Consider the following 25,839-nt stretch of genomic DNA (forward strand, 5'->3'; position numbering starts at 1 on the left):
AGTTTGGGTGACAATCTGGGCCTTCTTGTCAGAGACTCGATACCCCATCTGCTGGAGGTCCTGGAGTAGGTCTAGGGTGGTCTCCTTACATTGTTCTTCTTCTGCTGCAGCGATGAGGAGGTCATCCACATATTGGAGCAGCACAATCGATGGGTGGGCAGTGCGAAACCCCTTCAAGTCCTTGCTCAAAGCCTCATTAAAGATAGTGGGGGAGTTCTTAAACCCTTGGGGAAGCCTGGTTCATGTATATTGCCCCACTAATCCATTCTCTGCATCATTCCATTTAAAAGCAAATATCTCTTGGCTCTTGGGGGCAAGTGGAATACAGAAGAAAGCATCCTTCGAGTCTAACACTGAGTAATAGATATGAGTAGGGGGCAACAAGCTTAGCAAAGTGTAGGGATTTGGCACTATGGGGTGAATAGTCTCTACTCAGGCATTTACTTCTCTCAGATCCTGTACCGGGCAATAATCCTGGGTCCCAGGCTTCTGGACTGGGGGCAAAGGTGTGTTCCAGGTCGATTGGCATTCTCGAAGGATGCCTGCCATTAATAAGTGCTTCAAATACTGTGCTATGCCCTGCTTAGCCCGTGCAGGGATGGGGTATTGCCTTATCCGCACTGGGTTAGCGGTGCTCAGCAACTGCACTATGACAGGTGGCTGGTGAGCGGCTAGGCCTGGTGGGTTGGTTTTTGCCCACACCCCGGGCACCTTTTCCCACAACTCCTCTGGGACCCCGGTGGCTTCATCCTTACCTTCCTGGAGGACTGCCACCAAGTATTCTTCAGATAGGGGCACCGTTACCTCTAGGCTGACTTTTTCACCTTCTTCCTGGGAGCTTCTATCTCCTTGCTTGAAGGTGATTGTTGCTTGAAGTTTCTGCAAGAGGTCTCGGCCCATGAGAGGATAAGGACAATCTGGAATGATTAGAAATGAGTGGGTGATAGTGCCTCGGCCCAAATTAGTAATTCTCGCAGTGGCCCGTGGGTAAGCTTCTGCTGTGCCCGTTACCCCTACTATCTTTGTAGTTTCTTTCTGTATTTGGCCCTGTGGTTTCTTCAGAACTGAGTAGGTGGCTCCCGTGTCAACTAGGAAGTCTATTGGCTTTCCTTCGACTGTTAAGGTGACCATGGGCTCCTGGGAGCCAACGGAAATTGAGCCCCGGCCCCTTCAGTCTAAGGTTTGGAGCAAGACCTCTGGGGCTTGTTTTGGCTTCTGGTTGTCGGCCTGTAACTTTGGGCAATCTCTCCTCCAGTGTTCTTTCTCCTTGCAGTATGCACACTGGTCTTTGTCTATTCGCTTTTGTGATTGATCTCTTTCTTTGCCTTGTTGTTGCTGCTTACCTTTCCCTTTTCCTTCTGACTTATGAGCGGCAAGGAGGATTTTGACAGCCGCTCTCCCTAAGTCTGAGTCATCCTTATTTATGAATACCTTCTGAGCTATTTCTAGCAACTCACTTCTATTCTTCCCTTTAAATCCCTCTAACTTCTGAAGCTTCTTTCTAATGTCTGATGCAGCTTGCGTTACAAAGGCTATATTCACCAACCTGTGATTTTCTTCAGCCTCTGGATCTATGGGGGTATAAACCCGGTAGGCCTCCATTAGCCACTCTAAAAATGCGGCGGGGGACTCTTCCCTTCCCTGGATAACCTTACTTACCTTACTAAAGTTAGTGGGTCTCCTGGCTGCTGCCTTTAAGCCCCGTAACAGAGCCCGGCAGTACTGGAAGAGTGCCTCCCTTCCTCTAGAAGTATTTGGGTTCCAATTTGGGGGTTGTTTAGGAAGGACATTCTTGACTTCCACATCTGCTCCCCCATCCTCTAGAACAGCCTTTGCTGCTTCTCTCATTATCCTGTTCCTTTATTCTGTAGTAAAAAGAGTTTGGAAGACCTGTTGACAATCATCCCACGTTGGCTGGTGGGTCATAAAAACGGTCTGAAGCAAGAATATTAATCCCTGTGGTTTCTCAGAAAAGGGAGGATTTTGATGTTTCCAATTATACAAATCACTGGAGGAAAAAGGCACATAGATAAAACGGGGTGGCGCACGGGGACCTGCATCCGGTGTCGGTGGCGCCTCCCAGAGCAGCAAAATGGCCGCGTTCCCCTGGGCTCCTCCCACCGAAGGAGGCAAGATGGCGGCACCTCCCACCCCGTAAACTGCCCCTCCTTGAGTGTGAGGCGGACTTGAAAGCCCACTCACATCTTGCCTCGAAGAATCAGGTTCCTCCTGCCGCCGATAGGGTGGAGGAAAATTCACCAGGTCTAGGTGATCCTCCAGCGGCTCGGGCAAAACAGGGTAAAGTCTAGATGACGGCACGGTAGGCCATGCTGAGGGATTAGCTTCTCCCTTTTCCTTCTTGCTGCCTTTCCCTGCTTTCTGATTATCTGCAGTAAGGCACACTGCCCTTCTCTCTCTCTTGCTATTCTTTATGTACTTTCTGATATAACCCGGCTTTTCAGTGGCTATATCAATCCACACATCTATATACAAAAATTGGTCTGGATGGGGCACCTGGTAGATAATGGCCCGAACAGCAAACACAATAGAGAGATCAAAAGTGCCCTCAGTGGGCCACCCTACGTTGAAGGTGGGCCATTCTAATTGGCTCAAGTTCCGGAGGGTCTCTCAATCTGGAGGTGGCCCTCTATACCCTTGGGCCCTCTTCTGGAAGTCAGAAAAGTTGTTCAGCAGGCACTCGAGCGGGGAACCGGGCATGGACTCCTGTTGTCCCATTCTTCTGTATCCTGCTCTGTCTGCCTCTAAACATTCAAGAATTAACAGAACAAGTGACAACACACTACCTTCGATAAGCAGTATGATAAGAGTAAAAGATTGTCTCACACTCAACTTGGTCATTCGAGCTCAGACAAAGCGCAGTGCAAAAATTCCTAATGTGACAAGTCACTCCTAGAGTTAACTCCTAGAGTTAACAATTCCTTTCAGAAAAGCGGCATCCCACTTCTGAAAGCCCTGGGTAGGTTACCAGCAGCGTCCCACCTACTACCTCAGGTTTAAACACTCTGGAGCCTAAAAACCACACCAAATGAGGATCTTCAGTAAATACTTACTCAGCTCAAGCTGTCCTTTCAGTCTCCGACCCAAAAGCTCCACCAAGGGAGAACCCGGACAAGCCCCCAGGATATAGCATGCACCGGGTATGAGAACAGACGTTGGAGACTTTCAGGAGTATAGATGTTTCTTTATTAACCAGTCTAACCTGTGCAGGGGCAAATTCCCAGGTGTCCGGAGACACTGTACCCACAAGGAGCTACAAACGGGAATCGCGCCTGGCACTTATAGCTAGGTCCTTGTCCTTATATATCCTAAGTAAGGAAGCATTATACAGAAGCAGATGTGGCAGTTACCTATTCGCTAAGGGGGTCGCACACAGCATAGCAACAGGGGCTGGGTCTAGCTCATTGGCGAATTTCAAATATAAATCTCTGATAAGGGTCCCTGACCAATGGAATGCAAACGTTTGTCTTCCTTTGTTCTCAGCCTTATAGGGTCCCTATCATTACCTCCCTGTCTCTGCTCCTACACTCTGGCAATCCCAGCACACTTTCCTGAATCTAACATTTTGATCTTTTCTTGGTCCTTACACAACCAAGCCTGCAATCACTGCCTTCACTGCCTGATTCAGAGGAGAAACACGATTTCAGAGAAAAGAAAATGGAAAGAGAAAAAAAACAACAACGGAGGGGCCTGTGTAGGGGAGGCCAAGGAACCCCCAGCTGGGAAGCACCCTGAGGACTCTGAGAACCCACAGGACACACAGTGCCATCGGTTCACAGCAGCAAGGCACAAGCTAGAGTATACCAAAGGTCAGTCATCCCCATGATAACAAACAAACATCTTCACATGCAACCTGCCCAGGAGCACTCTCTAGGTTAGCACCACGCAAGGGGAAGCAGCAGCATCGAACACCACGGGTGTTCCACCAATGAAACTGAGAGACAAGATTTCTCTGTTTTATTTTATTTTATTTTATTCATTTTAGAAAGGAGACAGAGAGGGACAGAAAGAGAGGAGAGAGAGAGAGAGAAGGGGGGAGGAGCAGGAAGCATCAACTCCCATATGTGCCTTGACCAGGCAAGCCCAGGGTTTCGAACCGGCAACCTCAGCATTTCCAGGTCGACGTTTTATCTACAGCGCTAGCACAGGTCAGGCCAAGATTTCTCTGTTTTAAAAACAAACTTGAGAAAAGATAATAAAGCTCCAGATAAATCCAGGCAGCCGTCACATCTCAGTGTGGAAGTTCTATTCTTTGCAGCATGCCCAAATAGTGATCAAAAGAAGAAAGGCAACTTGGGTATGAATAATAGAAATAGAAATAAAAGTTTAAACTACCTTCCAGCATGGACAGCAACATGACCACCATGTCCTTCTGAAGGTCCATTAGTTCTTTTAGTAGCTCAATTTGACGGGAATCCTGAAAATATGAGCACATTGTGTGTGAGATAATACGAGAAAACCATGTAGCAAGAACACTAGACTTCCCACAAGGGGCATGCTCTGCCTATAGTCACCACTTCACAGCGCTACAGAACTAAAGAAAAGCCAAATATAAGCATGTGCTTATTCCAGTTGATTGCCATTCCTGTTTATTCAAGTGTCTCCATGAGACACAGCGAGTCTAACGAGAACACCGAGGAGCAGGTGGCGCTGGGCCTCCCTGCATGTGGGACTCGGTGTTTACACACAATCAACATGTTCTGCTACTTGAAAAGTCTTTTCAGGACTTATTTTTTCTTCTGTATAAATTATTATACAAAGATGGTATATACTTTGTGAAAAATTAACTTATCCTGGAAAAAACAGGCATGTAAGTGATGAGACAATCTTTTTTTTTTTTAATAAATTTTTATTAACGGTAATGGGATGACATTAATAAATCAGGGTACATATATTCAAAGAAAACATGTCTAGGTTATTTTGTCATTAAATTATGTTGCAAACCCCTCGCCCAAAGTCAGATTGTCCTCCGTCACCCTCTATCTAGTTCTCTGTGCCCCTCCCCCTCCCCCTAACTCTCTCCCTCCCTCCCTCCCATGTCCTCCCTCCCCCCCACCCTTGGTAACCACCACACTCTTGTCCATGAGACAATCTTTTTTTAAAAAAAAAAATTATTTATTTATTTTAGAGAGAGAAGAAGGGAGAGAAAGGCAGGGGGGAGGAAGGGGAAGCATCAACTCGTAGCTGCTTCTAGTATGTGCCTTGCTTGGCCAGCCTGGGGCTTTGAACCAGGGACCTCAGTGTTCCAGGTCAATGTCTTATTCATTGTGCCATCACAGGTTAGGTAAGATAAACTCATCTTAACATATATCAAACCAAAAACGTACATAAGTATAATCAATATTCACAGTGCACAATGTATCTCACTTGTCAATTTTATTAAGCTCTCTGATATTTCTTGGTTAGAATTTTCTAGGTATATTTTGTTTGTTTTAATTTTTTCACCATGAAAAAATTCTTTTACATAGATATGCTGTATCTAAACATCTCCATGTTTAAATTCAGTGCCTGGAAGTCCCGAATGTATGTCCATCTACTTTACAACCTCATCTGAGATTTGCCACACATGAAGCTACATTTTTGCAGTGCTGGAAGAATGAGATGTTCTCTTTCTAAACTGTGTGACCCTGAATGAGCATAGAAACTATAAGCAGAGCTGCATAGCACTGGGTGTTAAAAGAAAGTGGAAATACATCAGAATGAGAGCTGTCTTGGGAGTACGTGAGTAGATACTGGCAAAGTTCTCTCCTTGGTCTAGTCCAGCCAGCTTTCTGCTTGTGGCGATCTATAAAGACTGAACAAACTTCTACTCCCAGTTTCTAACAGCTCAAGGCCACCTCCCTGGGATGGCCTCTGTCCCTCAGTCTCCACGGGAGGGCAGGAGCCTAACTTCTACAACTGCCATGGCAGACACAGGAGGCCTCATGGCATTTGCACTGACCAACCCTTGGTAATTTTTCAGTCCCATGACTCCACTGGGCCCCTGTTCACTTCCCTCCCTACACCCTCACTCCCTAGGCCCCTCTGTACAAATCAGAGTGGAGTTCAGTTCACACTGGCCTCTTAGGTGCTGCAGTAGGTAGTTTTTCTGACCGACCACTTGAACCAATGCCCAGCTGTGGTTACCTCTGACATGTGTTCCTACTGTCGGTGGTGCAGGTGGGAGGGGCCTCATTAGCAGAGGAAAGGAGCCTCAGGGAAGAGGCAGCAGGCCCAGGCTCATGGGGTATTAATATTAAATTATGGCAGACAATCTGTCTTTATTGGCTTATCCTTATGGCTACTTTTCTTTTCTGTGATTTTCTTTTCCTTTTTTTTTTTTTTTTTTTTTTTTTTTTTTTATTAAATGAGAGGTGGGGAGGCAGAGACAGACCAGTATGTGCCCAACCAGGATCCACCTGGCAAGCTCCCACTACAGGGCAATGTTCTGCCTGTCTGGGTCACTGCTCTGCTGCTAGGCAATGGAGCTATTTTAGCGCCCAAGGCAGAGGCCATGGAGCCATCCTCAGCGCCTGCTCGGAGCCAGCTCCCTCCAACTGAGCCATGGCTGTAGGAGGGGAAGAGTGAGAGAAAGAGATAAAGGTGAGGGGAGAAGGAGTGGAAGAGAAGCAGAAGATCACTTCTCCTGTGTGTCCTGACCGGATATTGAACACAGGACTTCCACACGCCAGGCTCTACTGCTGAACCAACAAGTTGGCCAGAGCTTCTTTTCTTTCTTTGACTTGTAGCAAGTTAACTTTCCTGTTAGTGTGCGAATTCCATCTATCAAGAACAACTGTTTGCTTAGATCCCATAAGAAAATCCTCTCCCTTCAACAAGGGACTTGGAGCAGATGTCAGATCTTTTCCACTTATCTTCAGGGAGGAGGGAGCTCCCAGTGAGTAGTCATGGAGAGGAGGGTCTACGAGGGATCGTAACATGTTCAATGTTGGTGGACTACACTCTTATTTCTCCATATAGTCAATGCTTTAATATCTTCTGTTCTCAATAACTCCCATTTGGTTTTAGCTTACATAAAATTCTTTTACTTAACAAAATGTTTTTTAATGTAGAGTAAAAGATATATAAGGAAGCAATCTAAGCCCTGGCCAGACAGCTCAGTAGGTAAATGTCATCCCAACTAACTCAGAGCTTGCTGGTTTGTCCCCAGTCAGGGCACACACAGAAACCAGAAACAGATCTTGTTCTCTCTCTCTCTCTCTCTCTCTCTCTTTCTCTTTCCCTTCCTCCCCTCCCTTTTTCTCTAAAAATCAATCAATAAATTAATCAATTTAAGCAATCTAAAAAAGATAATAGTCAAAGAAAGCATGCTTAATTTGCCAATAATCACCATCCCCCGCCTTGTTAGGATGGGGGAAGGTGATTACTTTACCTGAGACAGCTTCATCTGCATGTGGGCAAATACGTGGAGGAAACCCACCACTGCGTCCCAGAGCCGGCTGTGGGCCAAGCTCTGCTGGTTCCCAGTGCAAGGACCCTGCGGGGACACAGATCGACACCATCATTTCTGATAACTTACTTGCCAAAAGAAGTTCCACAACAGCAGAGGCAAAATTAACATATCACTGACATGTTATCTGAAAAGAGAGAACCCAAATGAAAGATAATGGTAGCCTTAGGAGATAAGCAAACTTGTCTTTGAAATGTTTAATATAATACATCTCAAAAGTTTGTCAAGGATTTTCATGTTCTGTTTCTGTATAAACAATAAAACAGACAAAAAATGGTGAATTATTTCATTTTTGTCTGGCTTTGGTTTCTCCTATTTAGAGAAGGGGAAGGGCTGTTAAGTTGAATCAATCAGCATTTATTACCTTGTATGAAAAGAATCTGAGAGTGTATTTAAAATGAGAGAGCAACACTTCTCATTGCTAAATAAACTGCTCACAAAAAGTAGGGGATATTTCAAAATGAATATGAAGCTATAAAATATCCCTTACTTTTTGAGAGCAGTATAGTAACCTGGAGAAAAAAATCCTCTTCAATGCTTTCCCAATAACATTATTTTACTATTGGCATTTTAAAACATTAACAATTAGTGTGGATGAAAAAGAAAGGGGGAATTCTGTTAACAAAGCTAAAAAGTTTGTTGTCAGAAAGTAACCTCACAGGGAGATCTGATCATAAATCCCTAACTGGGCAGGTCCTGGGGGGCACTCACACTCAGCGTATAGCTTCTTTGGTAGCAGGTGAATCTTGGCCTTAGGCAAGCCCTGTCCATTGTTCTTCCATGTAGGTCAACACACCTTTGCAATGCCAGGAGTGACTCTCTTTTCCAGACCACTCAGAAGAGCACAGACTCTTGTCAACTCTCCTGTAGTCCAACCCGACTTACTTTCTCCTGCCTCCACGTGCTCATCTTCCGTACGCTCCCTCCTTAATTCCAAATGCTTCAAAGAAACTGCAGATGGTCATCCTCCAGTGCATTTGAGATCTCTCAGCATGTGTCATCCACTTGGCTCAAGTAAACTCTTATAAAGTTTTTCTACTACAAGTGTGGACGTTTCTTACGTCAACCATTAGTCATCACCCTTATAAACCCAGAATCCAAGACAATCGTATCCTAACTGCTCTCTAAGCCTACACTTCAGAAGCGATGTGTATGTAGCGTAGAGACTGCTGCAGCCTGCAGGTTTGCACGGAGACAATTTCTACTTTTATTACCCAAGGAAAAATTGTATCTTCTAAATTTTGAAAGCACATCCACATCAACTACTAGACAAATAAACAACAGGGATTTTATTTAAACAAACAAAGCAGATATACAACACAGTTCTTAATTGCCAATTATACATTCCTGAGTCTAGAGTCAGTAGATGCATGACTCATAATAAGTTTCAAGTAGAGAGAGCACAGACATTTCAGAGATGACTCTAGAAATGGTGACTGGAGGAGATGACGGCATTGTCCTTTCTCAGCTTCTGCCAAGGCCTTCCAGCTGAGAACACAGGACAGTAATGCCAAGGTGAACGGGAGTCTGAGCAGATCTTCCCCTCCAAGGACATAAATGAGCTGAGGTTGCAGGGGGAGATGCTGAAGAGAATTCTCCGTGCCGCAACCCCCACCCCTGCCACAGTGGGAGAGGGGGCTGCTTTTCCAGTCCTTGACACCATGGGCAGTGGAGGCATCTGGGGGACCCACCAAGTTAGGTACATAAGGTCTAGTATTAGAACATGTGAAAGACAGTAACAAAAAAAGTTGTTTCTTATATGGGCTACTGTTGGGCAGACAAGTGTGTTAGGCTTGCTCGCTTGTACTTTGCCTGACTAGTACATGAGCACAAGGCAGCACCACGTGTGTATAGTCTATGTAAGGCTGCATGTGCTTGCCCTCAGAGCAGCAGATTGTAGATTGTGGACTGCCTGTCACCATTGGGAGGGGCCATTTTCTGCTATTGTTTGCTGGAGAAGGGGCTTTTCCCCAACCTGTTTTGCTTGGGAGCCCTGGGAGAGAGAGAGAGAGAGAGAGAGAGAGAGAGAGAGAGAAACGGTTTGCCCTGCCTGTGTGCCCGTCTGCCATTGCGAGACTCTGATGAACAGAATGGCCCACCATCCTCTGGCTTCAGAGTTCCTTTACCATCTACCGGAATCCAATGTGAACCTGCATGGCCACAGCCACCAGCCTTACAGCTACCGAGGGGGGAATTACCCTGCCCAAACAGTGCCCTACGGGACTGTTTGAAAAGCTGGTGTGGGTCCAAGGCAGATGGGCCACCAAATTCAGAGTCTGTGCAATAATTTGAAGCTGAGCAGAACAAGGGGCATTTCCAGGCCTCGGAGGCAGTGAGAAGGCAGGTCTAAGGGGGCGGTCCTGACTTTTAGGTGCCCTGGAAGGAGACCTCTCCTCCCCGACTCACCCTCCCTTCCACAGGTGTGGCCTGAGGAAGCCTGAGGCTGACTGGATGAGGGAAGGAAGAGCAGACCCTGTGGGGGCTGGGAGAGAAGACCCAGTCACACCTCTGCCCTCCAACCCTCCCCTCTTCCTTGATCCTCCCCCTGGGGCTTCTCCATCACTAAGTCAGGCTCAGGGCAAGGGCGTTTTTTTTTTTTTTTTTTTTTTTAAATAAATTTTTATTAATGGTAATGGGATGACATTAATAAATCAGGGTACATATATTCAAAGAAAACATGTCTAGGTTATTTTGTCATTAAATTATGTTGCATACCCCTCGCCCAAAGTCAGATTGTCCTTCGCCACCCTCTATCTAGTTCTCTGTGCCCCTCCCCCTCCCCCTAACTCTCCCCCTGTCCTCCCTCCCCCCACCCCTGGTAACCACCACACTCTTGTCCATGTCTCTTAGTCTCATTTTTATGTTCCACCAATGTATGGAATCATGTAGTTCTTGTTTTTTTCTGATTTACTTATTTCACTCCTTATAATGTTATCAAGGGCGGTTTTTAAGCTGGACAAGAGGAAAGTGATTCTCTGAAATGAGAATCTGCTTGTGATAAAGGGACTGAAGGAATTTTATTTATCCGGGGGTGGCCAGTACACAAGATCTATTGGAAGGCCAGAAGAAACAGTTCGCAGGGACATCTGAACACTGTGCTGAGAAGAAATCAGGGTGCTTTGACTTAGAGGTGAGTAAATTCAGTCCATCCAATGGACTACAGTGACTTCACAGTCCTGTCCAGCTGTTATAATCACTCTAGTTTCAGACCAATTGACCTTCAGGATTTCCCTGTTGTTCAAGTCCAGGCCAGTACTAATTTATTGCTGATTCACTAAATACGATATGCTGACCGTGTTATATAAATGTCAGTGTTAGAAAAAGCAGGGCGAGTCATGTATGGAAGCTCTTTTACTGGCCTTTGTAACTTTTCTGCACAGCTAAAATTATTCCAAAATAAGTTTTGTTAAAATATGTATTTCAGAAATGATTACTTTATATAAAATTCCATATAAATGAGGAATAAGAACTTACAAAATAAATAAGCCTTAATAAGTCATGCTCTTTTACATATTATTCCTTGAATCCTTATAAACAAGTTAAAATAATTTTGCACATAGAAAATGATTAATGGATTGTTGGTCAAATAAGTTTGTAAATATGATATGTATGTTTGCTTGCTTGTGACTTATATTGGGTGTGGGGGACAGGCTATAAGGTCAGGTCGTTGTAGCCTAAGGTTTGGTTTTGGGACTAAGCTTTTCCCCACACCCTTGACTGATTGTATGATCTGGGTGGTGCACTCTCATGAGGAATCCAATTATGCCTTGGATAAGTGACTTTGTATCAGAGACTTCCTTGTTTGTATATTGGATTAAGGGATTTTGGTTTTCTACACTATAAAGTGGGACAGACCAGGAGCTTGGACACACAGTTCCTGCTATCACAATTGCAGGGGCTTCCCTGTACCCTTGCCCTTCATGGGAAAAGCTGGTTTTCTGCTTTTCCCTTGTCTTCTTTTGTGGTTTGCCTGTCTTGGTGAGACACCAATAAATAGGATGGCCCCCCATCCTCTGACTCCGCCATTTCTTTATCGTCTGCCCGAATCCAATGGGAACCTGCATGTGAATGGCCACGATGGCGGCTCCTGGCCTTACATGGATGCTTCTAATTTTATATAAATTCAGAAATCTGAGTTATATTAGGAGCCAAGAAATACCTACTCTTAGCTGAAAAGGCATTTAAATTTTATTTATTATGTAGAAACCATTTTCCTGTTTCTGTAAAATTCACTGGCTTGCTAATGTCACCAGTTAATCTTATTTAATCAGGACAGCTCCTATTGAATGTGAATAATATGTTTCTAGACACAGATAAGAATATTAAAGCAATAATGGAGCCCGAGGAGATAAGAAAATAGGAACAAGAGTGAACTGAAACTGATTTAAAATTCACTTTGATTTGATTTAAAGAAAAGTTATTGGGATTATCATGTGTGGCTTTTCCATTTAGACATGATAAAATTAGGATCCTCTTTGTTGTGCAGAGAGAGAATAGAAAAAGTGAGATGGGGCCCTGGCCAGTGGCATATGGATTTCCCAGGTTCAATTCCCAGTCAGGGCACACAGGAGAAGTGACCATCTGCTTCTTTCTCTCTGCCTCCCTCTCTTTATTCTCTCCCTCTTCCCCTCCCGCAACCAGTGGCTCAACTGGTTCCAGCATGGTCCCTGGGTGTGGAGGATGGCTGGGTTGGTCTGAGCATGACAGCCTCAGGTGCTAAAAGCAGCTTGGTACTCAACCCAGATGGGGTTGCTGGGTAGATCCTGATCAGGGTGCATATGAAAGTCTACCTTACTATCTCCCCTCCTCTCACCTAAAAAAATAAACAAAATATAATAAAATAAAATGAGATTAAGTAAAATGAGATGAAAAGTGAGATGGCCGCAAGGCAGGAAAGGAACACAAAGGAGGGGACGAGCCTGGAGGAGGTGGGGACAATTGGTCTACTTCCCCAGCCTACACCATCACCGAGTCCCTCTTCCATTTAATCACCCTACAGAACGTATAAAATGGCATTATTATATGGCATTTTATACATAGGTGGTGCTGCACCACCTCTGGGGATACAATCTGTTACTTTTACACAACTTTCCCTACAAGGTTATGTTCAGTCTGAGGAAGCAAACTACACAGTTCCTCCTGTCTGCCCCGAGCAGAGAGTGGCACTGCCAAGCCAGCAGCATGCCGAGTCAGAGCAACACTGTCCGCAGGACAGAAGACAGCAAGGAAGGAGGATAGGCCAGCCTTCTGGGCAACAGCTAAGTTTTACCGGTTGAAAACACCAGAATTTTATAAAATCTTTTCAAAATCTTAAGACAAGTTTAGCCTAAAGAGAATCTAAAACAAACCAATGTTAAAAAAACAGGTATAGTCCTCAAAGTATTTGGAATTTTACCTATAATATAACATATGCGATTATATAATTATACACACACACACACACACACACACACACACACACTAAAACGAGGTTGTTAAACACTAGTTTCTTTTTTTATATAAAGTTTCCATGAAACTTCTCCCTCAGTTTCACTGGAATACTGTGAAGGATGGTTTCATGCCTTCTTTCCCTTAAATTCACCGAGAGCTTAATCTAGACCCCATGCCCTGAAGCAAACAGAAAGTCAACAACATGGTCCACACCACCAAGAAGTCCATGACACCTCAGTCTGCCAGACTGAAGCAAGTTCATCCCCTATGAATTCACATCTCAACCCAATCTTTAAATTGTCGTCACTACTAAGGTTCTATGGACGAGATCAATCAGAAATAGGACAATGGCAGAAAAATACTTTTGGCATATTGCACTTTCCCATGGAATTCCAGGCTATCTTAGCTGATTCCTCTTACTCACTTTCTTCAAATAGCAGAAAAGTGTGAAGGTTTACCTGAATATACTCCGTGAGAGTGTTAAAAGACTTGCTTTGCTACTTGTATTGCTTTGGAGAAGTTCCGCTGACCTTGTTCGTCAATAATGTCTTTCCCGGAGTAATACCAATAGAAGTCACTGATCAATTCCTGGAAAAGAGAGGCCATAAGGATAAGGCACATTCTGAAGATGTCGCTGACCTGTCCAGTTTTGGACTCCATAATAAAAATTATGAATAGAGACATTTTACATAACAGATTGGGAAGTGAACAAAATATCTGTGAAATAAATACAATTCCCAATGATTTTCCTGAACATGCAATATGGCAACATCCTCCCTAGATATAAGTAACAACTGGAGAGAAGAAGCAGAAAACTTAGCTTTAAAAATGACCTCCTGTCTCTGATGACTGTGAACATTACAACCATAAGATTGATAAGATTAATGTATATTTATCCCTCCAGCAATTTGATATTTTACTATGTGAGCTCATAAATTAGACAGATCATGGCAGAACATTTTTTGGGTTAGAGACATCTGGCCTCTGTTTCTTCCACGAGGCTAAGAGTCCTCGCTGAGAGCTCCAGGTGTCCCTGCTCCTATGGCTGCCCAAGGACATGGGCAGGACCACCGACAAAGGCTGACAACTGTGAACAAACACCTAAACATGACCCATCTTTCCAGACAGAATGTTTTCAACAATAATTCATATTTTGAAGGAGTTTTAGTCTGCTAAGTGAGTAATGCAATTTAGTCCAGTGTGTAAACTGCATTTGGGTTTTTAGATATGACTTTAAAAAAATCACAAATATGTTTTCAGTAACTCTTCTTAATGTAGATATTGCTTCAGAAATACATGTTTTTCCATTAAGCTGTTTTCCCCTGATAAAGCTATAAGTTAAATTGTTGTGTTTTCTTGTACTCAACAATTAAGGGAAAAGCTGAAAATCTGTACAGCTTTTTGAAGGACAATTCTGGCTTCCTTACAAATAAAATGAGAAATAGTTGTATAGGCTCTCTTTACTTAGGAGGTCTCCACCTGAAGACTCAGCCTGCTTAACATGTAAAAGATTTCTACAATATCAGACATATTTTTAATTGATGAAGCCTTAAGCTGAATTTTGAAATTAATTCAAATATAAGACGGCTAAAAAGATCTGACGTGACGTTATTAAACTGAAATATTAAGGTCATTTGAAAGCCCTTCTTTCCCATCCCTGCGAGTGTTTTCAATATTCTTCCCCTGTTTATTCAGAGCAGAAGGAGCACACGGCATGTGCTTTACAAAAAGAAAATAGGCCCAGGCCAGTTGGCTCAGTGGTAGAGTGGAGGCCCGGCGTGTGGTTGTTCTGGGTTCAATTCTCAGTCAGGGCACATAGGAGAAGCACCCATCTGCTTCTTCACCCCTTCCCCTCTCCCTTCTCTTTCCCCTGCCTCCTGCAGTCAGTCATGGCTCAACTGGAGTGACTTGGTCCTAGGTGCTGAAGATGGCTCCATGGCCTCTGCCTCAAGAGCTAAAAAGAGCTCGGTTGCTGAGCAATGGAACAATACCCTTGATGGGCAGAACAACACCCCTGATGGGCAAAACATCGCCCCCTAGTGGGCTTGCTGGTTGGATCCCGGTCAGGGTGTATGCAAGAGTCTTTCTTCTTTTTTTTCTTATAACTTTTTTAAATTTAATTAATTGTGTTTACATAGATTCTAGGGTCACCCTGAATGCATCCCCCCTCTCCCCTATTCCCCTCAACATCTCTTTTGTCCCCCACCCTACAGCACCCTCCCCCCTTCCCTTCAGGTTTATCCCATCCTATCATTCCCTTTCCCTCTGTCCTCTTTTCCTCTGGTCCCTTTGATCCCTCCTCTGTCTCAATTCTCTTCCTCAGCTCTCATTATTCCTTGGATTCCTCAAATGAGTAAGGTCATATGATATTTTTCTTTCTCTGCCTGGCTTATTTCACTCAACATAATAGTTTCCAGGCCCCTCCATATTGTTGCAAAAGGTAAGATTTTCTTCTTCTTCATAGCCCCATAGTATTCCATTGTATATATGTACCACAGCTTTTTAATCCACTCGTCCACTGATGGACACTTGGGCTGTTTCCAGATCTTCGCTATTGTGAACAATACTGCCATAAACATGGGGGTGCATTTCTTCTTTTCAGTCGGTGATATGGTGTCCTTGGGATATATTTCTATAAGTGGGATTGCTGGGTCAATGGGAAGTTCCATTTCTAGTGTTTTGAGGAATCTCTATACTGTTTTCTACAGTGGCTGTACCAGTCTGCATTCCCATCAGCAGTGCAGGAGGGTTCCCCTTTCTCCACATCCTCGCCAGCACCTATCTGCCTCCCCTCCTCTCGCTGAATTAACAAAAAGAGAAAATGAAATCTAAACTGCATCAAGCTAAAAAATGTAGGGGGGAAAAGCCCTCACTCACAGAAAGGAAACAATGAGCCAGGCTCAGACAGAGAGACAGGATGGCCATTTCACTGAAGATGATGAAAGACTGACCAATGGAAAAACATCCGATAAATTCTGACTAGTCATAAATCAAAAACACATTAAGATGCTGGCCAGGTAGCTCAGTTGGTTGGAGTGTCATCCCAACATGCTGAGCTTATGTGTTCAATCATTGGTCAGAGGAACAGTCAACCAATCAACCAATGATGGCATGAATAACTGAAACAACAAATCAATGTTTCTCTCTGTCTCTGTCTCTTTCCCTTTCCCTCTGTCTCTAAAAATCAATAAATAAACAATAAAATAAACACACTAAGACATGTCAGTTTAACATATTAATCTGCCACGTTATTTCAGCTGAGCAGCCCTGTGATTTGTCACTGATACAAGGGCAGCCCACCTGCACCCTCAGCAGGTAGTCCACGGTGGAGATGATGATGTTCATAATTGTGTTGTTGCCAGTCTGGGTTCTCAGATAGTTCTGAAAATCTGAATAAGACCAAAAGATGTTATTAAAGTTCATTCCAAAGTTTAAAATGACTTGTTATTCAAATAACTCCAAAAGCAAATGAGGTCTCCAGCAAAATCACTGTGGCTAAGAGTAATTTCAATATGAAGTAATTCATATTTTCCACTAAAAATGAATGACCACCACATGAAAAAATCATACACCATGATCAAGTAAGATTTAATCTTGGGAGGCAAGGCTGGTACAATATTCGCAAATCAATCAATGTGATTCATCACATAAACAAACGAAAGGAGAAAAACCACATGATAATTTCAATAGATGCAGAAAAAGCACTTGATAAAGTCCAACACCCATTCATGATCAAAACTTTCAGCAAAGTGGGAATACAGGGAACATACCTCAACATGATAAAGGCCATCTATGACAAACCCGCAGCCAACATCATACTCAATGGGCAAAAATTAAAAGCAATCCCCTTAAGATCAGGAACAAGACAGGGGTGCCCCCTTTCACCACTCTTATTCAACATAGTTCTGAAATTCCTAGCCACAGCAATCAGACAAGAAAAAGAAATAAAAGGCATCCAAATTGGAAAAGAAGAAGTAAAACTATCATTATTTGCAGATGACATGATATTGTATATAGGAAACCCTAAAGTCTCAGTAAAAAAACTACTAGACCTTAAAAATGAATTTGGCAAGGTGGCAGGATATAAAATCAATACTCAGAAATCAGAGGCATTTTTATACACTAATAATGAACTGTCAGAAATTGAAATCAAGGAATCAATCCCCTTTACCAATGCAACCAAAAAAACTAAGTACCTAGGAATAAATCTAACCAAGGAGATTAAAGACTTGTACTCGGAAAATTATAAAACATTGATAAAAGAAATCAGGGAAGATATGAATAAGTGGAGGCACATACTGTGCTCATGGTTAGGAAGAATAAACATCATTAAAATGTCTATATTACCCAAAGCAATTTATAAATTCAATGCAATACCATTTAAAATACCAATGACTTACTTCAAAGGCATAGAACACATATTCCAAAAATTTATATGGAACCAAAAAAGAACACAAATAGCCTCAGCAATCCTGAAAAGGAAGAATAAAGCGGGAGGTATCACACTTCCAGATATCAAGTTATATTATAAGGCCATTGTACTCAAAACAGCATGGTACTGGCATAAGAACAGACACATAGATCAATGGAACAGAACAGAGGACCCAAAAATAAACCCACAGCTCTATAGACAACTTATATTTGACAAAGGAGGTAAGACAATACAATGGAGTAAAGACAGCCTCTTCAACAAATGGTGTTGGGAAAACTGGACAGCTACCTGCAAAAAAATGAAACTAGACCACCAACTTACACCACTCACAAAAATAAACTCAAAATGGATAAAAGACTTGAATGTAATCCATGAAACCATAAGCATCTTAGAAGAAAACATAGAAAGTAATCTCTCTGACATCTCTCGCAGCAATATATTTGCTGATTTGTCTCCACAGGCAAGTGAAATAAAAGACAGGATAAACAAATGGGACTTTATCAAACTAAAAAGCTTCTGCACAGCTGAAGACAATAAGAACAGAATAAAAAGACAAACTACCCAATGGGAGAATATATTTGACATAGCATCTCATAAGGGGTTAATAACCAAAATTTATAAAAAACTTGTAAAACTTAATACCAGGAAGACAAACAATCCAATCCAAAAATGGGCAAAAGAAATGAATAGACACTTCTCCAAAGAGGACATACAGATGGCCAACAGGCATATGAAAAAATGTTCAACATCACTAATGATTAGAGAAATGCAAATTAAAACCACAATGAGATATCACCTCACACCAGTCAGAATGGCGCTCATCAATAAAACAACACAGAATAAGTGCTGGCGAGGATGTGGAGAAAAGGGAACCCTTCTGCACTGCTGGTGGGAATGCAGACTGGTGCAGCCACTGTGGAAAACAGTATGGAGATTCCTCAAGAAATTAAAAATCGAACTGCCTTTTGACCCAGCTATACCACTGTTAGGAATATACCCCAAGAACATCATAGCACTGTTTTAAAAGAAGAAATGCACCCCCATGTTTATGGCAGCATTGTTCACAATAGCAAAGATTTGGAAACAGCCCAAGTGTCCATCAGAGGACAAGTGGATTAAAAAGCTTTGGTATATATATACTATGGAATACTACTCAGCCATAAGAAATGATGACATAGGATCTTTTACAACATGGATGGGCTTTGATAACATTATACTGAGCGAAAGAAGTAAATCAGAAAAAACTAAGAACTATATGATTCCATACATAGGTGGGACATAAAGATGAGACTCAAAGACATGGACAACAGGGTTGGGGTTACAGGGTGGGGGGAGAAGAGGGTGGGGGAAGGAGATGGAGAGGAGAGGGTGGGGGAAGGAGAGGGAGCCACAAAGATCATGGCTTTTCAGCATTTGCCATATTCCCCCCTTAATCTATAGACAGACAGCAAATATTTACGTATGGTGTTCCCAGTATAAAGACTGCTGTCTTAGGGACAAAAGCTGATAAACTATTTCAGCAGTGCCTCCTTCTTCAAAGACTTATATGTCAACATAGAGCTCCATGTTTCATAGGACATACTAAGCTCACTCCATGCTCCCTGGAGCTTTAGCACAAGGGAATGCCTTTTTTTTTCTCCTTTTTTCTTTATTGTTTCTTTTATTTTATTTATTTATTTTTGTTTTTGTTGTTGTTGTATTTTTTCTTTTATTTATTTATTTTTTGTATTTTTCTGAGGATGGAAATGGGGAGGCAGTCAGACAGACTCCTGCATGCGCCTGACCGGGATCTACCTAGCATGCCTACCAGGGGGCAATGCTCTGCCCATCTGGGGTGTTGCTCTGTTACAACCAGAGTCATTCTGGCAACTGGGGCAGAGGCCATGGGGCCATCCTTAGTGCCCGGGGTGGCTTTGCTCTAGTGGAGCCTTGGCTGCGGGAGGGGAGGTAAGAGGCGAAAAGGAGGGAGAGGGAGAGGGGTGGAGAGGTAGATGGGCGCTTCTCCTGTGTGCTCTGGCCAGGAATCGAACCGGGAATCCTGCACATCAGGCCAATGACTCCTACGGGTCTACCATATCATGCTTTTTACTTAGAAAAAAAGAAAATTTACATTTCTTTTGAAGGCTGATGAACAGGAGACACCACATCTTTTTCGCCTGCAAACTACTACCTTCTTTATTAGATCTAGCTAATAACACTGTTTTGTCTTTTTCCAAATAGCTCCAGATATATGGAAAAGATTTATATAGGTGGATGGGGATCCTCAAACCCCTCAGCGAGATCTTCTGAGCATGGCTTTTAAGATACCTAGAGGCAGAAAAAGCCCAATAGAGATCAGGGGAACTACCAGCTCTTGGGATACACCCTTAAAGGCTCCAACGCCCTAAGGGGTCTCATAGGATGCCATCTGGGTCCTGCTTAAATAGTGGAAAGGAAGGTCATTGAGCTAAATAAAGCCTGCCAGGCTTACATGCCTCTGCTGTGAGGAAACAGGGACACTGGAAGGTAGGCTTCCCCCTCGCTCCTCTAAGGGAGGGTTCAGTCTCTTCCAGCCATGTTCCAGCCACCTATGACCTAACCTTGCCCAGAAAGCTGGGGTTTGCCACTGAAGGCTGAAGGTGCCCAGAGCCATCGGCCCCATCTATGACACTGTGGATGAGCCTAGGGTATTTCTTCCAAGAAGCAGGTAAACTGATCTCATTCGCACAAGGGCCACTTAACTATGTTTTGCCTGAATAGTCAGGTTTTTTATTCTTCCCTCAGAGATCTCTGTTGTGGGTGTTGATAGTCCTATTTTCTGCTGCTTTGCATAATATATAGTGTTTCCTTTATCCCTTCTACCTCAATGTCCCACTCATATTTCAGGCTGGGACCTACTCCTAATTTAGAGCTCTCTTTCCCCCTTTTGTGAACTTGTATTATGAATTTACCTTTGCCACCCAGCTTAGTGTATCCCAAGGTTCTCTTTACCATGCCACAGTCGCAGAGCTCCAGGTAAAAGCAACCTGGTCTCAACTCTCCAGGCAGAGGAGAACAGAAGCTTCATATCCACGCATGCTGCAAATGGCTTTTCCAGTCTACCTGAATCATTACCATCTAAAAGCAGCAGTCATTGCGACTTGGACATGAGCTACAAAGTATAGAATGGTGACAACAATTCCAGTGCCATGCGGACTTTTCCTGTGTGGGCTTCTCCTGGACTCCTGCTCCCTGTGACAGCTCCTAACAGACTGAACTGTGGTTGGATTGCATTTTTTCAGGGATTTGGCATGGTGATGGGGCCAATTTGGACTTGGTGAACATGTTAAGGACACTACTCTTTTATGGATTCTTGCTGTATTGGCCAAAAGTTTGCTTAAAGGCTTTGAATCACTGTAAAAAAAATAGGGGACTGGATGAAGAAGATGGGGCACATATACACCATGGTATACTATTCAGCTAGAAGAAATGATGACAACGAATCACTTACAGCAGAATGGTGGAATCTTGATAACATTGTGCGGAGTGAAATGGGCGAATCAGAAAAAGACAAGAACTGCAGGTTCCATACATTGGTGGGACATGAAAGCGAGACTAAGGGACATGGATAGGAGTGTGGTGGTTATGGGAGGTGGGGGGAGGGAAGGAGGGAGAGGAGGAAGGGGAGGGGGAGGGGTACAGAGAAAACTGGATAGAGGGTGACAGAGGGCGATCTCTCTTTGGGGGATGGGTAGGCAACAGAACTAAATGACAAAATAACCTGGAGATGTCTTCTTTGAATATGTGTACCCTGATTTGTTGATGTCACCCCATTAAAATAAAAATTTATTTATAAAAAAATAATAATACATTTTCAGACTGGAAATATTATGGGTTAATAAAGAACACCTTGCGATGATCATGTGTTTACTTTAACTAAAAGTGTGAATGGTGATAATGACAAGCTGATGGACTTACCAGACTGCAGTCTGTGACTTTCAAAGTGACAGGCTTCATATAATGGAAGGGTTAGGAAGCAAAACCATTTTTGAAAACTAATGTAAACATTAAAAAAAGCACATGAAATCATTGTACTGGTTTCCCTGTGAGCCTATAAGATACAATATCTGGTGACCAAACTAAAATCACCAGGTACACAAATCAGTCCTGTGGCAAGTTCATGTGCTAAATGCATGTTGTTTCAAATCTTATTACATGGCTGATAAGTCCGTTCCTCAGTGTTTACCATGAAAGGACAGGAAAGGCAGAACAGTCTGGGCCAATAAACCACAATCTTCATCAATGATACTTAGTATCACTTCGTGAGTTATTTTAATCAGAAGAGTCTTTAAAATGACACTTAAATCAGAATATTAGCAGTAACATAGATTTATTGATTCTTATGAGCCTATCTCAAATGACTTATTCTTCAGAATATCAAATCAATAAGCCATGTATATACTGTCAACATTCATAAATTCAATGTAGAATGAGTAACCCTTGATAGAAAGTACTAACAGTTAACACTGAAAACGCTCAGCGCACTGCACACTGACTTAGAAGGTGTTAGCCATTGTTAGCAGGCACAGTATTTTCTTAACTGTATACATGTGTATACTAACCCATGTGTATACTAGGACCTTCACTTTCATAAAGACACGCTGCATACAGCACAAAGTAAGAGAGCGGGGGAGAGGGGAGGCTCAAGCCTCCATTCCCACCAGGTCAACCAGGTATAAAGTGGGTGTGATTATGTAATAAACACATGTGTATCTGGTTAAAATGCTGCCACTGCCCATGCTGCATGAAGGAAGTGCAGCCAAAGATGGATGATGGCTCTATATCTGCATGAGGCACAGGAGAACAGTCCATTTGGTGATGGGTACATGAGATTATTAACAAGTAACGAGACAGAGGAAAACAGAGTTGACTAGCTGCCTGATGACCAAATGTAACTATTTTGAAGAGCTTTCCTTTGCCTTTGTTTTTAATTATAAGGGGCTTAAAATTTCTAATACTGGCCCTGGCCAGTTGGCTCAGTGGCAGAGCATAGGCCTGTCATGTGGATGTCCCAGGTTCAATTCCCAGTCAGGGCACACAGTAGAAGCAACCATCTACTTCTCCAATCCTCCCCCTCCATTATCTCTTTCTATCTCTTTCTTCCCCTCCCACAGCCATGGCTTGATTGGTTCAAGCACATCAGCCCCAGATGCTGAGGATGGCTCCATGGAGCCTCTGCCTGAGGCACTAAAAATAGTTCAATTGCTGAGCAATGGAGCAACTGCCCTAGATTAACAGAGCATTGTCTGCTATGGGTCTTACTGGTTGGATCCTGGTTGGAGCGTGTGCAGGAGTCTGTCTCTCTGTCTCTTCACTTCTCATTTAAGAAAAAAAAATTTTAATGGAGAGTAGTTACAATATCACTGCTAATAATTAATCGGCTCCTTGTGCCTTACTTTTCTCATCTGTAAAATGAGCCTGTGTGACTATTTTTACAAACTATGGAAAGCATAGTTAGTAGCAGGGCAATAATACTAAATAAAGGAACAGCATGCCCAGGTGATGAGTATGGTAACCTGAACATATTTATTAAATATGTTTATATTTTCAAAAAGCCATCTTAATTTTATTGTACCAAAATAATCTCAAAAATATAAATTCACTTGGAAATAATGTTAAGTAGACCTTATTTATTCAAGCCATCAGTAAATATTAATTGCTACTTTAGAGATCTAGTAAAATTAACACTTTTAACAGTCACTGCTCTACTCATAATTGGTTTATCCCATTAAAAGTACATATTTACTTAGAGTATTCATGGTCATAAATCAAAGTTTGTGGTTTTACCCAGACAAAGCTCAGTTTAATTGTCATTAACTATTATTAATAATTAACAATAATTATTTATAAAATTAATGAAGTAAAAAGACTAATATATATATAAATAGGATTAGGATAAATGGAGTTCAGAAGACTAAGATCCCCTTAATTGTAGGTCTTTTCACAGCAATACCACCAATACTGGAAAGCTAAAAGATGAGCAGAATGAAACGTAAGACTAGACGCTTCTAAGAGCTCCTTATAAATGCTTGTTAAATGAAACTCAAGAGCCCCTCACCACAATGGAGGAAATAATACTGATTACTGGTCTTTGGATGGCTTAAGTGTCTATTTGGTATTATAACAAAACTGAAGAATTAAGGCTAATTATACTTTAAATAAGTGAAACATCAGGTATTTGATGCCATGTGAGTAGGTTCAATGTTACTACTTAACTGACTTTAAATACAGCTGCTGAAATTATATTACAACTCAACTAACAAATAACAGAAGTTTTAAATGGATACAGAATCAACATTTAGTGACTCTGGTGAGCTAGGAATTGAGCTAGATATATTTTCACATCATTTCTTTCAGGTGTACAATAAGCCATACATGATATGAAACCCATTTGTGGTTCAGCAAACACCTGAGGAATTCAGTAATTTTTTGACTAAAGTCTTACAACTATTAACTGTAAGTCAAGGGTTTGAACCTAGTAAACTTGAATAAACATTAATTGTCTCCTCTATGCTAAGCACCTGTGAGGTCTTCAGCATTAAATGGACATAATCCCTAACCTCAAGAAGTCCATAGTCTAATGAGGAAGACAAGCAATGACAGATCATTTCACTATTATAAGGACTTTCACAATCCACTATGCCACTGTTTCTAAACTTCATAAAGGTCTCGGTAATCAGTACCATCTTTGGCGAACAACCTTCGACCACAGTCTGGATGCTGAAGTGGGAGCTCCTGCTCACTTTCATCAATTTCCAGACCCAAGCAAAACTGTGGCTTTGGGAGAGTCAATTTACCTTTCTGAGACTATGTTTCCCCATTTTGATTCAGGGATTAACCCTGACCACTTTACTCCACAGGTTCAGAAAAGATAACTGCTCTGAAAAATGGTAAGCACAATAGGAATACACTAGATGTCTAAATAGATGTCTTCTGTGGGTTGTGGATATGGTAAATAATCTATGAATTTCATGAGGTGCAACTTTATAAATTAAGGCAACAACCTGATATCAGTGCATAAAATGAATCCCTAGTTTAAGTCCCGACAGTAAAAATACAAGCAAACACTAAGTGAAATGAGCGAGGGATGTCCCACTGCTAAAAGTTCAAGTTCACGTGAGCTGTGGGGAGGGGCACCCCTTTGCTTTCCATTGTAAGTGCTGGTTCTTCTCTCCTGTAACCTTCACCCTTTCAGCTCTCATGACTCTAACTGACACCCTGACTGTCCTTCATCCATTCCCTACACAGCACTTGCCAGAACGCCTGGCCTTCGGACCTGGACACCACCTCACATGGGCAGCATGTGACAACAGTGGTGAGCAATCAACCACACAGACTGATTCCTTTACTGGAAATCATGAAAAGTGTCCTCTCAGGAATTCCCTACACCCTCTGTCATCAAGCATGACTAATGCAGAGCTCCCAGAGGCCATGAAGGAAATCACGCTGGTCTCTCTCCTGGGGGACAGACGACCAGTCAGTTTACGAGCTTGCTGAGAAATGAGGCATCTGTAAGGTTGGGGGTTCCACCAGAAGCATGTCTGAGCACTGGATGTTAGAATTTAATTCCAGGTGGCTCATCACAGTACACAAAGTATCACTTAAGTAATACTAATGTAATGGCTGTCCACAGCCTCAGAAAGAAAGCACAAATTCCTGGGCAGGGCATCACCTCAAACCATCTACCCACCTCGCATGCATCCATTTCCTCCAGCACATTGTGCGAGTCACTGCTCCCTGCCATGGTGTGTACCTCAAACTGCGTGTGGCTCTTCCCTTCTGCTGGAAGGCCTTTCTCTGCCTCCCTCATTGACCATGTGAACATCCACCTCCAGACACCGCTACATCTGCTGTGACACATCCTGTACCCTAGGCTTACAACTAGGTAGTGCAACTCAGCTCACACACACGGAGCATGGTTGTGAAGGGATCTGCCTACACGTTGTGTGCACAGTGCTGAGCTCGTAAAGACCTCTGCTCAGGATAGCATCCAGCACCCCACCGCCTCCCAAATGGAAGTGCGTGCCATGGACTTTCCCTGAAGACATGTTGATCCACAGGAATGCACGTGTGGTCACGGGACTGCCTTTGAGAAAGGCCTGGCAGGACATGGCCCCGGAGACAGCCAGAGAGGAAGGAAGCTCTAAATAGTGACGAAATCTAATGAGCCAATACTTAAGACTACTTGAAGTATCCTTTAGATAAATGAATTAAAAATGAATGCTTTTTGCTTCAACTTCATATAAACTTGATGAAGTCGCTACAAATACACCAGTAAAAACCTATGCGACACATGATCAGATACGATGGAAATTAGGAAGGCTAATTGGTAGCTGATGTTTTACACACAGTTTATGGAAATCAAACAACTTCTGAGGAATCAGGTCTCCTTCAATATTCTGTTTGGCTGAAAAAGAATAAAATGGAGCACCTCCTACTCCCTTCCAGGGAGCCTGAGAGAAGGAAGAGCCCTCGTTCAAGCTCACAATGA

The 25,839-nt window shown here is 42.8% G+C and overlaps 1 protein-coding gene across 1 annotated transcript in view; it reads right to left on the minus strand.

Moving 5' to 3' along the window:
- Positions 1–25,839, minus strand: part of LOC136319466 (ryanodine receptor 2-like) — a 190,264-nt gene that overhangs the window by 83,217 nt on the left and 81,208 nt on the right. The window contains 7 exon segments of the mRNA XM_066252720.1: positions 4,354–4,435; positions 7,391–7,495; positions 13,357–13,383; positions 13,385–13,486; positions 16,199–16,287; positions 24,032–24,125; positions 25,039–25,195. Of these exon segments, the coding sequence (XP_066108817.1) occupies positions 4,354–4,435; positions 7,391–7,495; positions 13,357–13,383; positions 13,385–13,486; positions 16,199–16,287; positions 24,032–24,125; positions 25,039–25,195 (656 nt within the window).

Source organism: Saccopteryx bilineata, chromosome 1, assembly GCF_036850765.1.
Source record: "Saccopteryx bilineata isolate mSacBil1 chromosome 1, mSacBil1_pri_phased_curated, whole genome shotgun sequence".
Taxonomy (NCBI): Eukaryota; Metazoa; Chordata; class Mammalia; order Chiroptera; family Emballonuridae; genus Saccopteryx; species Saccopteryx bilineata.